The sequence below is a fragment of the Chiloscyllium plagiosum genome, unplaced genomic scaffold (genome assembly GCF_037043375.1).
Source record: "Chiloscyllium plagiosum isolate Xiang-an unplaced genomic scaffold, Cpla_swu_hap1 HiC_scaffold_40, whole genome shotgun sequence".
Lineage (NCBI taxonomy): Eukaryota > Metazoa > Chordata > Chondrichthyes > Orectolobiformes > Hemiscylliidae > Chiloscyllium > Chiloscyllium plagiosum.
The window spans coordinates 30,017,015-30,033,916 of record NW_028270178.1 but is presented as its reverse complement, the minus strand read 5'-3'; the positions used below and the strand labels follow the sequence as shown (position 1 = coordinate 30,033,916).

Below are 16,902 nucleotides of genomic sequence, written 5' to 3'. Positions count from 1 at the left end.
CAATATTGGTTCTGGAATAAAGCTTCTAATTTCTTCAATTAATGTGATCAGAATTGTCCAATACTTGAAACTGAATTTTAGAAATAAATATATATTTACTCAAGCCCTTAATGGGCGTTGTCATAATCTGTTTGTTCACATCTCAAATAAACACTAATTTGAACGGTGTTGCAACCTCAAAATCCCGAGGCGATCCCCATGGCATAAAGTATTGGGTTTGGAAACGTGAGACGTCAGTGTTTGATGCAGAGACAGTGACTGCGGCACGAAAGCACAGATCACTTTCCAGAGGAAATGCTTGAAACATTTGGCATTATCAATAAATTATTCCATGTGATTCTTGCTGTCATTAGTCTTCCTGGTAAGTGACTAAACCTAGTAAGACTTTATAAATCTGGTTAAAAGTTGCTCTCTGTGCTTTGCGAGGGATGATGCTACATTCTGATCTAGTGCTCACAATTATACAGGCACTCGAACATTGATTTCATTTATTAAGTCGGCAATTTTGAATGGATTGGTGATTTAAACCTGACTCGCTGGAGCCCTTGTGGTGAAGTGGTTATGCTCCCTCTCTGAACCACAACGATTATGGCATGGGTTAAACCATTTCTGTTCAGCAGGTTTAAACTAGCAGGTTGTTTAGCCTGTGTCATAACACAAGTTAGTGGAGTGAGCAGCTATAAAATAGGGAGTGAAAGAGCAGAGGTACCTAGATGTAAATGTGTATGGATCATTGAAAGTAGCAATAAAATATCAGAGGGTGGTGCGTGTATGGAATGAGCTGCCAGAGGAAGTGGTGGAGGCTGATACAATTGCTACATTTAAGAGGCATTTGGATGGGTATAGGAATAGGAAGGGTTTGGAGGAATAAGTGCCGGGTGCTGGCAAGTGGAACTATATTAGGTTAGGATATCTAGTCAGCATGGATGAGTTGGACTGAATGATCTGTTTCCATGTTGTACATCTCTGTGACTTCTTTGACTCTTTGAATGCGTTCAAGTTCCACCTCAGCGGTGATATGTCTGAGCAATTTGATTAAATAACAGTATTCATTGAATTGTCACATATGACATCAGTGTTCTCGTGATACACACCTCTTCAGGGGCCAGTGTCTGTTTCTCAAATCTGACAGGAGTGGTTTCATGTTCTTGATTGAGTTCTGTACCCTGAGTTGGGAATCGGTGTCAAATCCAAGACATCTGTTTATTAATGAGAACTGTGTTTGATCGTGCCAGCCTAGATAACACTTGAAAAATTCAATAGTCCAGGGAGCATTCCAGGGAGAAGAAACAGAGTTAATAGCACTGGTCTACTGTGACTCTGCATCAAAACTGCTTCTGGGAGCGAGGATACAGGGTAAGAGTTTTAATCCTAAGGGGAATATGCCACTTGGCAAAGCCAAACTGAGGAGCATTCTGGTATAAGTCACTGGACTCGAAAGAAACGGTCTGCTTCTGTTTCTCAGGTGAGTCTGATTTATGGATCCAGTCCAATCTTACACAGTCTCTGAATCTCTCCAAGCTCCAAACTTGTCATGGGGCAAGAAAACCTTTGGACAGCCTGAAAGTGGGGAGAGGCATCATTTGTGGAGGATTTGCGTTCGTGTAGAATCTCAGTCTTGGATAGTTAAAAACTATCCTGGAATGTGTCAATAATAGAATCCACTTAGTGGTAACTGTGAAGCTACAAAATACATGAAATTAAAATTTTTATTAGTGCTAAAAAAAAGTATCCACATTGTTTGAGTCATGTGCAGAGATTTATACAATCTGAGCTGGAAGATGTATTTTCAGATGCATCTTCACCATATGAAGTAACGTATCAGTGAGCTCCAGTGAAGTGCTGGTGTTTTTTTTAGATTATTAGATAACATTCCCTACAGTGCGGAAATAGGCCCTTCGGCCCAACACGTCCACACCGACCCTCTGAAGAGTAACCCACCCAGACCCATTTCCCTCTGTCTAATGTACCTACCACTATGGGCAACCCAGCTTGGCCAATTTGCCCGACCTGTGGGAGGAAACCAGAGCACCCGAAGGAAACCCACGCAGACAGTCGCCGAGGCTGGAATCGACCCTGGGACCCTAGTGCTGTGAGGCAGCAGTGCGAACCACTGACCACCATGGTATGTCCCACTTTCTATTGATGTGTCTTGGTTTCTTAGGGTGAGTAATACAATTTGTGGTTCTTTTTCTAAGAGGATGCTAGGTAGGGTCCAAATCGATCTGTTAATTAATGGAGTTCTGGTTAGAATGCCTTGTCTCTCAGAAGTCTCACGCATCTCTCTGTTTACCTTGTCCTCGGATGGATGTGTTGTCCCAAAGTGGTGTCGTTCTTTGTTTGTATGAAAAGATACGAGTGATAGTGGGTCATATCTTTTTGTGGCTTGTCGTCATACATGCATCCTGGTAGCTAGTTTTCTGCCTATTTGTTTGATGTAGATTTGGTTACCATCTGTGTTGTTCTTGGTTATAAGTTTGCTTGCTGAGTTAGAAGGTTTGTTTTCAGATGTTTCGTCACCATTCTGGATAACTTCATCAATGAGCCTCAGATGAAGTGCTGGTGTTATGTCCCACTTTATATTTATGTTTCTTGGTTTCTTAGGGCGAGTGCTACCTCTTCCGGTTCTTTTCCACAGACGATGGTAGATGGACTCCAAGTCAATGTGTTAATTACTAGAGTTCTGGTTAGAATTCCATGCATCTCGGAATTCTCGTGCATGTCACTGTTTAGTTTGCCCTCGGATGGATATTTTGTCGCAGTCAAAATGGTGTCCTGCTTCACCTGTATAAAACGATACTCGTGACAGTGGGTCATATTTTTTTTGTGGCTAATTGGTGTTCATGTATCTTGGTGGCTAGTTTTCTGCTTGATAGCAGCGAATGTAACAAAAACTACATTAGACATAGTATTTTGTAAGTTACATTTATTTTGCTTGTTCTTCTGGTTGTAAGTTTGCTCGCTGTGCTGGAATCTTTGTTTTCAGATGTTTCGTCACCATCATCCTTGAACTTCCAGTGAAACGTTGGTGTCCACTTACAAGATATCATGCAGGGACTGTCACAAACACTACATCAGACAAACAGGCAGGAAACTAGCCATCGGGATACATGAACAGCAACTAGCCACAAATAGATGTCACCCACTATGACTAGCATGTTTTCATACAGGCGAATCAGGACACCACTTTGACTGGGACAACACACCCATCCTAGTACAAACTAAACAGAGACACGCATTAGAATTCCTGGAGGCAAAGCATTCTAACTGGAACTCCATCAATTAACACATCGATCTGGACCCCATCTACCTTTCTCTAAGAGAAAACGAACCAGGAATGATATCACTCACACTAAGAAAGCAGGAAACGTAACTAGAAAGTGGGACATAACACCAGCACTTCACCGGACATTTACTGAAGATGTTACCTTGTATGGTGATGAAATGTCTGACAACACACCTTCCTGCTCAGCGAGCAAACTTACAACCAGATGCTCAATCTGAGCTACAGTTTTTCTGAAAAATTGCTAATTTATTGAAGCTGCACTTTAACACTTTCTGTCTCTTATTTCTCATGCAGTCAATTTACTTGCAATTCTGATCCTGTCCCGAGGAAAGTGCGGCCTCTCAACCTGCACCTGTCGTTACCTGGTAGCTATGGCGATAGCAGATCTATTTGTTATTATCACTGAGGTTATTCTGTGGCAGATTAGCTCTTATTATTTCCCTGTGTCTTTCCTGGACCTCACTCCTGTGTGCAGTATTCACAATGTTCTGCTACGTGCAGCAATGGATTGTTCTGTCTGGTTCACAGTCACCTTCTCCTGTGATCGATTCATTGCCATTTGTTTCCAGAACCTGAAAACCAAGTATTGCAACAGGAAAAATGCAGCTCTCATTCTCTCGATAACCTGCATTCTGCTCTGTTTTAAAAATGTCCCCTTCTACTTTATATATGAACCGAAACAGGTCATTGCCAACGTTTCATGGTTCTGCTATCCAAAGGAAAATTATTTTACTGCGCCTGGATGGGTTGGATTTAATTGGTTTGATAGGATTTTAACACCCTTGCTTCCATACGCTTTAATTTTGTTGCTCAACACTCTGACAGTGAGACACATTTTAGTGACCAGTCAGATTCGTCAGGGACTGAAGAGTCAGAGAAAAGGAGAGAATCCCAGTGACCCAGAGATGGAGAGTAGAAGAAAGTCTGTGATTTTACTTTTGACCATATCTGGCACCTTCATAATTCTGTGGTCAGTCTTTGTTATAGAATTCTTTTATTCTAATATTCGAGGAACATTCCTGAGAAATTACAATAATTCAGAACTTATATTTGCAATGGCTGGTGTTTCACTCGCAAATTTAAATTGCTGCACAAATACATTTGTTTATGTGGCAACTCAATCGAAGTTCAGAGAGCAAGTCAGGGAGATGATGAAATATCCTGTCACATTGATTATCGAATTAATAAATAAACAAAAGAACTGAGAGTACTGTTGAGGCATGTCCCAGTATTTACTGACATGAATGAAAACAAAATCACCATAGCTATTGGTGAATAGCTGGAACCCAAACTGTGATCCTAATTGAACCACATTCGTCATTACCTTCCACTCCAAAAATATACACATTCTGCTTTCTGTTTGTGAATGAATTCTCATTCCAGGTCAGTATAATGCCCCAATCCAACTTGCTTTGATTTTGCGAATCTAATTTTCTTTCTGAGACACTACCAAAACATTTCTGAAAACCCCAATGCATTACATCGACTTGATGTTCCTGATCTATTCTGAGTTTATCTTCAAGGACTTCCAATATGTTTGTAAAACACGATTTCCCTTTCATCAGTCCATGCTGACTTTGTGAAATTCCATATCCACATCCTTCAATATGAACTCTTACATTTTCTCAATGCCTGAGATTAAGCCAATCTTTCTAAAATTCTGCATCCGACAGGAAAAGCACATCCCTAATAAAGGTCATCTTTGCACCTTAATCTACAGAAACAGAAAATGGCACAGTCTTACAGCTCCAAACTAGTTTAGGTCTTTAAAGTTTAATCAAGGGACAGATTGCAATAAAAACATATAATCAAAACACATCGCCTCTCCTCACTATTGTAGATACACAAAATAAACACAAATTAGTTACACCTCAAAAATTAACCACTTAGCCGTTCATCTGCTGTCAGCACCCTCATACAGGTTTCTCTATGGTCAGCTGTGAATTTCACTGTTTATCATTCTTGGATGAGATTTTGAAACCAAAGAGCAGAAGCAGTCAGCTCCCCAGGGTCACTACTGTGTCACACAGCTGTGCAGGGTCACTGTTTGGCCACACAGCTGTGCAGGGTCACTGATGGGTCACACAGCTGTTCAGAGTCACTGATGGGTCACACAGCTCTGCAGGGTCGCTGCTGGGTCACACAGCTGTGCAGGATCACTGATGGGTCACACAGATGTTCAGGGTCACTACTGGGTCACACAGCTCTCCAGGGTCGCTGCTGGGTCACACAGCTGTCCAGGGTCACTACTGGGCCACACAGCTGCTCAGGGTCACTGCTTGGTGTTTGGCTGTGCAGGGTCACTACTGCGTCACATAGCTGTACAGGATCATTGCTTGGTCACATGGCTGTATAGGGTCACTCCTGTGTCACACAGCTGTACAGAATCACTACTGGGTCACCTGGCTGTGCAGGGTCACTGCTTGGTCACATGGCTGTACAGGATTACGGCTGGGTCACATGGCTGTGCAGGGTCACTGCTGGGTCACATAGCTGTACAGGATCACTGCTTGGTCACATGGCTAAGCATGGTCACTACTGGGTCACACAGCTGTACAGGATCACTGCTTGGTCACACGGCTGTACAGGATCACTGCTTGGTCATATGGCTGTGTAGGGTCACTGTTTGTTCACACAGCTGCACAGGATCACTGCTTGGTCACACATTTGTACAGGATCACTGCTTGGTCACACAGCTGTACAGGATCAATGTTGGTCACACAGCTGTGCAGGGTCACTGCTTGGTCAGACAGCTGCACAGGTTCACTGCTTGGTCACATGGCTGTACAGCATCACTGCTTGGCCACACAGCTGTACACGATAACTGCTTGGTCACACAGCTGTACACGATCACTGCTTGTCACGTGGCTGTATAGGATCACAGCTTGGTCACACAGCTGCACAGGATCACTGCTTAGTCACACAGTTGTGCAGGGTCACTGCTTGGTCACACAGTTGTGCAGGGTCACTGCTTGGTCACACATTTGTATAGGATCACTGCTTGGACCCACAGCTGTACAGGGTCACTGCTTGGACACAGAGCTGTGCAGGATCACTGCTTGGTCACACAGCTGTGCAGGGTCACTGCTTGGCCACACAGCTGTGCAGGGTCACTGCTTGGTCACACAGCTGTGCAGGGTCACTGCTTGGTCACACAGCTGTGCAGGATCACTGCTTGGTCACACAGCTATGCAAGGCCACTGCTTGGTCACACATCTGTACTGGGTCACTGCTTGGTCACATGGCTGTACAGGGTCACTGCTTGGTCTCATGGCTGTGTAGGGTCACTGCTTGGTCACACAGCTGTACAGGATCACTGCTGGTTCATACAGCTGTACAGGATCACTGCTTGGCCACACAGCTGTGCAGGGTCACTGCTTGGTCACACAGCTGTACAGGGTCACTGCTTGGTCACACAGCTATGCAAGGCCACTGCTTGGTCACACAGCTGTACTGGGGCACTGCTTGGTCACATGGCTGTACAGGGTCACTGTTTGGTCTCATGGCTGTGTAGGGTCACTGCTTGGTCACACAGCTGTACAGGATCACTGCTGGTTCATACAGCTGTACAGGATCACTGCTTGGCCACACAGCTGTGCAGGGTCACTGCTTGGTCACACAGCTGTACAGGGTCACAGCTTGGTCACACAGCTGTACAGGGTCACAGCTTGGCCACACAGCTGTTCAGGGTCACAGCTTGGCCACACAGCTTTGCAGGGTCACTGCTTGGTCACATAGCTGTGTAGGGTCACTGCTTGGTCACACTGCTGTACTGGGTCACTGTTGGTCACACAGCTGTACAGGTCACTGCTGGTCACACAGCTGTACAGGGTCACTGCTTGGTCACACAGCTGTACAGGATCACTGCTTGCTCACATGGCTGTGCAGGGTAACTGCTTGGTCACACAGCTGTACAGGGTCACTGGTCGGCCACACACCTGTACAGGATCACTGCTTGGCCACACAGCTGTATACGATCACTACATAGTCACACAGCTGTATACGATCACTGCTTGTTCACACAGCTGCACAGGATCACTGCTTTGTCACAGAGCTGTGCAGGATCCCTGCTTGGTCACACATCTGTGAAGGGTCACTGCTTGGTCACACATTTGTACAGGATCACTGCTTGGTCACACGTTTGTACAGTATCACTGCTTGGTCACATGATTGTGCTGTATCACTGCTTGGTCACACAGCTGTACAGGATCACTGCTTGGCCACACAGCTGTGCAGGATCACTGCTTGGCCACACAGCTGTGCAGGATCACTGCTTGGCCACACAGCTGTGCAGGATCACTGCTTGGCCACACAGCTGTGCAGGATCACTGCTTGGCCACACAGTTGTGCAGGATCACTGCTTGGCCACACATCTGTACAGGATCGCTGCTTGGTCAAACAGCTGTGTGGGGTCACTGCTGGGCCATACAGCTGTGCAGGGTCACTTATGAATGCCACAGTTGTGCTGGGTCTCTGCTGGGTATTACAGCTGTGCAGTTTCTCTGCTGGGTAACACAGCTTTGCATGTTCATTCTCTGTCGGACAGCTATGTAGGTTCTGTCAGACAGACTGCTGGGTCAATTGTTTTGTTTGCTTCATTAAAAAGCTCAGTCAAGTTTGTGAGATACTATTTTCCTCACACAAAACCATACTCACTATACATAATCAATCCTTGAATCTCCAAACACACATGAATCCCATCCTTCAGAATCATTTCCAACAACTTAACTACATCCGATGCCAGACTCACTAGTCTATATTTCCCAGCCTACTTGTTATATCTCTTTGTAAACCATGGCATAATATTAGCCAGCTTCCAGTCTTCCGGTTCGTGGACGATGTTTATAGATGACACAAATATTTCTGCTCATGCCCAAGCGAGTTCCTCCCTAACTTCCCACAGTGTCCTGCGACACATTTGATTAACTCCTGGAGCTTCATCTACCTTTATGTTTTCTACGACCTCCAGCACTACCTCTTCTGTGAGATGAACTGTTCTCAAAACATCAATATTTATTTACCTGCGTACTTTTGCCTCCATTTCTTTCTCAACAGTGAAAAGTGATGCAAATTATTCATTTAATATCTCTCCCATCTCCTGAGGTTCAACACAAAGTTGACTTGTTGATCTTTAAGGATTCCTGCTCTCGCTCTGGTTGCTCTCTTGTGATTAATGTATCTGTAGGATAATTTTCAATTACTTTTATCCTGTTTTACCAAGGCTATCTTATATTTCGACTTTACCTTCCCAATTTGCTTCTTAAGAATGCCCCATGCTCTTTTATTCTTCACGAGATTCAGGTAATCCCAATTGTTTAATCCATAATTATTTTTTATTTAGATTAGAAAGGATTACATTACAGCGTGGAAACAGTCCCTTCGGCTCAACAAGTCCACACCGACCCGCCGAAGCGCAACCCACCCATGCCCCTACATTTCCTCCTTACCTAACACTACGGGCAATTTAGCATGGCCACATCACCTAACCTGCACATCTTTGGACTGTGGGAGGAAACCGGAGTACCCGGAGGAAACCCACGGAGACTAGAAATTCTTGACTAGAAATTCAACACATGTATTCATTCATTGTTCCCTAACCTTACCAGCCCTTCCTTTTGAAGCCCTCCCATTTGTCAGTCATCTCTTTACTCGCAGTCTTCTCAAATCAACTTTTCAAAGTTCTTGTTTCATATCCTTAAAACTTGTCTTGCTTCAATTCAGAGCTTTAACTTACATGGAAAACGTTTGCTTTCTTCCATAACTATATTGCAAATAATAGTATTCTGATCACCAGTCACAAGGGGTTCCCAGACTAACATTGCAGTCACTTGCCTTATTTCTGATAGGATCATTCATATAGTGAAAAAGAAAAGTTTCCTGAATGCATTCAACAAATTCTTCACCATCCAAACCTTAACAGTATAACAGTTCCCGTCAATGTTGAGAAATTTAAAAACCTATACTATTATAGCCTAATTATTACACATATTTAAGATCTCTACATGTTTACTTCTCAATTTCCCTCTGACTATTGGAGAGCCTATAGTACAATCCCATCAAGGTTATCATTCCATTATTATTTATAATTCCAGCCCACACACTTTCACTAAATTATCTCTCAGAATTATCTTCCTGAATTACGTAAAGATTTCCATAATCAAAAATATCACACCCGTTCTCTCTTGCTTCCCTTTCCATCATTCAGATAACACCTAAATCCCAGAACATTGAGCTGCCAGTACAGTCCTTCCCTCAGCCCAAGTTTCTGTAATAGCTGCATCATCCCAGTCCCATGTTCCCATATATGCCCTCATTTCATCAGCCTTACTTGTAAGACCTTTTGCATAGAATTAAACGTAGTTTGATTCTTCAGAGTTACTTCTGACTTGTTCTTGCCTGTATTTTCCATTTTCTTTGCTCTTTTCTGATTCAGAACCATTATCATTGAGCTATCGACATCTCCAGCATGGGGACAGGTCCTTCGGCCGAAATTGGTCGATGCCGACCGAAATGTCCAACCAGGATAACTCTATTTCCATGCACTTGGTCCATACACTTCTAAACCTTTCCTGTCCGTGTATTTGTCCTAATGCCTTTTGAATGTTGTTAATGTACCCACCTCAACCACTTTCTCTGGCAGCACATTCCATATGCTCCACTCCCTTTTGTAAAAAAAAAGCTGGTCCTCACGTTCCTATTTATTCTTCCTCCTTAACCTTAAATTGATGTCCTCGAGTCCTCGATTCCCCAAACCTGGGAAAAAGACTGAGTGCATTCATCCTATCCATGCCTTTCATGATCTTGTACACTTCTATAAGACCCTCCCCAATCTCCTAAACACTAAAGAACCAAGTCCTAGCTTATCCAACCTCTCCTTATAACTCAGTCCCAAGAGTCCTGGCAACATCCTTGTAAATTTATTCTGCACTCTTTCCAGTTTAATAAAATCCTTCCTCCAGCAAGGTAACTAAAACTGATCACAAACTCCCTTGGATTCCATGCGATTTATCCTTTCAGAGCAGCCCACCATGTGAAACCTTATGCAATGCCTCACTGAAATCCATATAGACTACGTCTACTGCCCTGCCCTCATTAACCATCCTGGTCACTTCACCAAAGAACTCTAACAATTTTGTTCGGCATGATCTCCCTCACAAAAAAGCCAGACTGACTACTCCGAATCAACCCCTGTCTTTCCAAATGCATGGATGTTTTATCCAACAGAATCCCTCATTTCTCTTTTTGTTTTGGAAGCTTCCCTCACAAAAACAGTTTACAGGCTCTCAAAATAGAACTAACAAATCTCCCCATCAGAACATTGGTCCCATTCCAGTTGGGGTGAAACCTATCCTTTTTTAAACAGATCTTTTCTGTCCCAGAAAAAATCCCAATGATCCAAGAAGCTGTATCTCTGCACACTGCACAACCTCTTCAGCAAATGATTTATCTGAGTCTAGATTAGAGTGGCGCTGGAAAAGCACAGCAGGTCAGGCAGCGTCCGAGGAGCAGGAAAATTGACGTTTTGGGCAAAAGCCCTTCATCCGACATAGAGGCGCCTGCAGATTGGAGAGATAAATGAGAGGGGTGGGGTGGGAAGAAAGTAGCATAGAGCACAGTAGTTGATTAGGGGTGTGGATGGAGGTGATAGGTCGGAGAGAAGGGTGGGAGAAGGTAGCAAAGAATAATTGCAAAACCTGCACCCATACCTCCTCCCTCACCTCTATCCAAGGCCCCAAAGGAGCGTTCCACGTCCAAAGTTTTACCTGCACATCCACCAATATCATTTATTGCATCCGTTGCTCCTGATGCGTTCTCCTCTACATTGGGGAGACTGGACACTTCCTCGCAGAGCGCTTCAGGAAAAATATCCGGGATACCCGCACTAATCAATCCCACCATCCCATGGCCCTACATTTCAACTCCCTCTCCCACTCTGCCAAGGATATCCTGTGGCTCCTCCACCGCCGCTCCCTCACCTCCCGACGCCTGGAGAAAGAACGCGTTATCTTCCACCTTGGAACACTTCAACCCCATGGCATCAATGTGGATTTCACCAGTTTCCTCATTTCCACTTCCTCCACTTCACCCCAGCTCCAACCTTCCAGCTCAGCACCACCCTCATGACCTGTACTACCTGCCTATCTTCCTTCCCACCTATCCACTCCACCCTCCTCTCGGACCTATCACCTTCATCCCCACCCCCATTCACCCATTGTACTCTTTGCTGCCTTCCCATACCCTCCTCTCTGATCTATCACCTCCACCCCCACCCCACTCATCTATTGTACTCTGCTACTTTCTCCCCAACTCCACCCTCTCTCATTTATCTCTCCACTCTTCTGGCACCCTGCCTCTATTCCTGATGAAGGGCTTTTGCCCGAAACGTCAATTTTCCTGCTCCTTTGATGTTGCCTGACCTGCTGTGTTTTTTCAGCACCACTCTAATCTAGACTCTGGATTCCAGCATCTGCAGTCCTTGTTTTTACGTGATTCATTTATTTGCCCTACCCTTCTCTCCTATGATCTTTTGCACTAGAGGTTAACCAGAGATTACTACTTTTGATGCACTGCCTTTTAACCTTCTACTAACCTCTTGTACTCACTCTGCAGAGCCTTAACCCTTTCCCTGACTATGTCATTCCTCCAATGCGTACAACAATTTCCATTTTCTCACCCTCCCCTTTGACAAAATACTTTAAACATTTTGAAGCATCCTTCACTCTGGCACTTACTGCTGCAGACTGCCCTCTCTATGCCCCTGGTAGGAGTGTTTCCTGTCACAACTATTCTTTTAAAACTTGACAAAGATAAACATAAGATTTATTCTTAGTCCCCAAGATCTGAATAACACCTTTACTTTCCTCTAAGAGACGATCTCTTTCAACAATACACAAAATGGAATATCTGTTTGAGAGAGAAATAGCCACAGGAGACTTCTGAACCACCCTCTTCCCTTTCGTGATGGTCAATCATCTATCTGACTGATGCTGCTGAGAAACCACATCTCTAAATCTACTCGTCATACCACTCAGTGTTTCCTGTATGTCTTCAATTACATTGAGTCGAAAATGAAGAAGGTCTCAATAGCACCTTACATCTGTAAATAAGGGGGCACGGTGGCTCAGTGGTTAGCACTGCTGCCTCGCAGTACCAGTACCTCCAGGTTCGATTCCAATTTCAGGCGACTGTCTGTGTGGAGTTTGCACATTCTCCCCGTGTCTGTGTGGGTTTCCTGCGGGCGCTGCGGTTTCCTCCCACAATCCAAAGATGTGCAGGTTAGGTGAATTGGCCTTGCTAATTTGCCCATAGTGTAAGTGCATTAGTTAAAGGGAAAAGAGGTTTGGGTGGATTACTCTTCGGAGGGTCAGTATGGACTTTTTGGCCCGAGAGGTCTGTTTCCACACTGTAGGCAATCAAACTGATTTTCTAAACCACAGATTTAATATGGAGTATGTAAACACAGTAAAGTATTATTAATATCAAAAAGTAAATCAAAGATGTAACTGAACGGATGAAAGAAAATGAATCCTCAAATGAGCCAACATTCAGCTTTTGGCTTCAGAAATTAAAAAAAAAATTCTCCGGAGCCGTCACCCTGTAGTCCTCTCCACAAGCTCCGTATATAAACAAGCTCTCCTTCTTCGCACATTTGTTCATGTAATTTTACTTCTGTGAAAGCTTACCAACCATTGTTGACAGACTCACTGGTCTACAGTTCCCTGGCCTTTTCCTTACTAACTTGCATAAATAATGGAATCACATTAGCCATCTTCCAGTCTCTGGCTCCCCAACTGTGGCTGTTGATGATACAATTATCTCAACAAGGCGCTCAGCAATTTCTGCTCTGGCTTCTTCACAGTTTGACATTTTTGAAGATCAGAGAAGTGTTTAATGCTGTACTGTATGATGTGATCCACAAACAGCATGGCATCCCATCCACTCCCAATCTACATCCCGGAGACCATGAGCAATGACATATGGGAGCATCGAGACCAACCACAAACCCTGGAGAATCCTTTCAGAAGAATAACATTCCCAGAAGCAATGATCCAATGACTTGTAATTGACTCCATGGGACGCGACCAGCCATGACTCTCCCGTGGTGTGCGAGAGCATGCTATGCTTGAGGAAAGGGACAATCAAACCTGTCCACAAGAGGAAGGGGGAAGGAGAGGGAAATGACCCCAATGTGTCCATATCACTGAGCCCTGAGGACATTAGACTGACCTCACTGTAACTCCGTCACTGATCCAGGGGAGACCACACTGACCCTACTGTGTCTCTGTCACTGACCCCTGGGGGCATTAGACTGACCCCACTGTGTCTTTGTCACTGACCCAGACACTTTTGCCAGGAGGGTCACTCTCTCATTGTGGTGAGTTTAACTTGGGGCCCCTCAGGATTGGGAAGGCAGGACCTTCGGGTGACCTCGGCTAATATGGGGTTACACAGCCCCTGCTGTTCGCTCTGTATCACAAAGCAGACATTCAGCTAACTGAGAATCAGAGAAGCTCTGCAGTGCAGATTGAGACATTTGGCTCATTGGCTCTGCACTGCCCCTCCAAGGATCATCCCACCTAAATCCATATCCCTAACCTGTTACTGTAACCTGCATTTCCCGTGACCAACCCACTCCAGCATGCACCTCCCTGGACACTATGGTCAATAATGTGAAATGTTGTCATCCTTCTGCGATTCCTAACAGCTATACTTGCCCTGTATTATAGCAGTGAAGTAATTCATATTGATATTTCAGGGGTGGGTGTTGCCTTGTTACAGGATGGTGAAAGGAGAATCGAGGACCCAGTGGGAGATTTCCGTTAAAATAAACTCGTTTCATTCATTCAGACAGTGGCTGCTGATTCCTCCTCTTGCCACCAGAGGGAGCCGCTCTGCCACCCCTCACAGCCCACTTCCTCCTTGTCAGTCCTTCTCTGTCAAGGAACCTTCTTCCTCCACTTGGTCACCACCCACCGACCTTGTACCAGCCCTAGACCTCTTCATTGCAGACTGCAGACATGACATCAGCCACATCAATTTCTCTACCCCTGTCACCCACTCCAACCTCATCCCCTCCGAACGTGCAACACTCCACTCTGTCTGCACCAAACCCCGGTTCACCATCAAAGCCACTGACAAAGGCGAGGCAATGTTAGTCTGGATAATTGTCCTCTATGTCGCACATGGCCAAAAGCCAATGCTCCAACACTACGTCCTAACTCTCTGTTTCCCACTATTCCAACATGACCCATCTGGACAAAATCACCCGCACTGTCCCTGCCGTCATTGCCTCAAGTGATCTACCCTCCACTGCCTCCAAATTCAAAGTCCCCCAGCTCCATACTGCGTGTTTCTACCTGTTCCCAAGGATCCACAAGCCTAACTATCCCAGCCGAACCTTTGTCTCAGCATGCTCCTGCCCCACCAAACTCATCTCATCCTCCCTCAACTCCATCCTCTACCCTTTGGTTCAGGAACTTCCAGTTCCACAGCCCCTTCATGTGCAGATCTTATACACATCCATACCCAACAAGGATGGCTCCCAGGCCTTCTGCTTCTTCCTCTCATCGAGTTATACAGATTTACATCATGGAAACAGACCCTTTGCTCCAACCGTCCATGCCGACCAGATATCCCAACCCAATCTAGTCCCACCTGTCAGTCCCCGGCCCATATCTCTCCAAACCCTTCCTATTCATATACCTATCCAAATGCCTTTTAAATGTTGTAATTATGCCAGCCTCCACCACTTCCTCTGGCAGCACATTCCACACACAGGCCACCCTCTGAGTGAAAAAGTTGCCCCTTTGGTCTCTTTTATATCTTTCCCTCTCACCGTAAACCAATGTCCTCTATTTCTGGACTCCCCCACCCCAGGGAAAATACTTTGTTTATTTGCCCTTTCCATTCATCTCATAATTTAGTAAACATTTATAAGGATACCCCTCAGCCTCCGACGCGGTAGGCAAAACAGTACCAGTCTGTTCAGCCTCTCCCTACAGCTCAAATCCTCCAACCCTGGCAAATTACTAGTAAATCTTTTCTGAATCTTGGCAATTTTATCAACATCTTTCCGATAGGAAGGAGACTAGAATTGCACGCAATATTCCAACAGTAGCCAAACCAATGTACTGTACAGCTGCAACATGACCTCCAATTCCTATACTCAGTACTCTTACCGACAAAGGAAACATACCAAACGCCCTCTTCGCTATCCTATCTGCCTGCGACTCCACTTTCAAGGAGCTATGAACCTGCACTCCAAGGTCTCTTCGTTCAGCAACACTCCCTTGGACTTTACCATTAAGTGCATACGTCCTGCGAAGATTTGCTTTCCCAAAATGCAGCACATCGCATTTATCTGAATTAAACTCCATTTGCCACATCTCAGGCCATTGGCCCATCTGATCAAGATCCCATTGTAACCTGAGGTAACCATCTGCGCTATCCACTACACCTCCAATTTTTGGTGTCATCAGCATGGCCTCAATCCCTCTCCCAATAAAAGCTGACACACCGTATGCCTTCCAAACAACCCTATCAACTTAGGTGGCAATTTTCTGGGAACTGTCTACATGGACATAGAGATCTCTCTTCTCATAGACATTGCCAGGAGTCTTACCATTAGACCAGTACTCATTATTCCTGTTGCTCCTTCCAAAGTGAATCACCTCACAATTTTCCGCAATAACTCCATTTGTCACCTCTCAGCCCGGGTCTTCAGCTTATCTATGTCCCTCTGTAACCTGCAACATCCTTCTGCACTATCCACAACTCCACCGGCCTTTGTGTCATCCACAAATTTAGTAATCCATCCTTCGATTCCCTCACCCAGGCGTTTTATAAAAATGACATAATGCAATGGACCAAAAACTGATCCTTGCGGTACACCACTAGTAACTGAACTCCAAGATGAACATTTCCCATCAACCATCACCGTCTTCTTTCAGCTAGCCAATTTCTGATCCAAACTGCTAAATCACTCTGAATCCCACGCCTTTGGATTTTGTGCGATAGCCTACAGTGGGGAACCTTAACAAACACCTTACTGAAATCCACATACACCACATCAACTGCTTTACTCTCATCCATCTGTTTGGCCACCTTCTCTAAAAACTCTAAGGTTTGTGAGGCTAGACGTACACTTAACAAAACCATGTTGACTGTCCTTAGTCAACTTATTCCTCTCTAGATTATTATAATTCCGATCTCATAACTTTTTCCAACACTTTACCCACAACAGAGGTAAGGCTCATTGGTCTATAATTAGCAGGGTTATCTCTACTCCTCTTCTTGAACAAGGGGACAAAATGTGCAATCCTCCAGCCTTCTGGCACCAATCCGGCAGAAAATGACAAAAAAACGATCAAAGTCAAAGGTTCTGCATTCTCCTCCCTGGCTTCTCAGAGATTCTGAAGATAAATCCCATTTGCCCAGGGGACCTATCTATTTTCACACTTTCCACAACTGCTAACACTTCCTCCTTGTGAACCTCAATCCCATCTAGTCTAGTAGCCTGTATCTCAGAATTCTCCTCGACAACACTGTGTTTTTCCTATGTGAATACTGATGAAAAATATTCATTTATCGCGTCCCCATCTCCTCGGTCTTTGCGC

General features: G+C 44.7%; 1 protein-coding gene across 1 annotated transcript; it reads left to right on the top strand.

The window, feature by feature from the left end:
* The first annotated feature begins 294 nt into the window (after positions 1-294).
* Positions 295-4,491, top strand: LOC148138435 (putative G protein-coupled receptor 139). Its single transcript, XM_087981714.1, has 2 exons — positions 295-361; positions 3,581-4,491. Exons 1-2 carry the CDS (start codon positions 295-297, stop codon positions 4,489-4,491), a joined length of 978 nt encoding a protein of 325 aa, XP_087837840.1.
* The last annotated feature ends 12,411 nt before the right edge of the window (positions 4,492-16,902 follow it).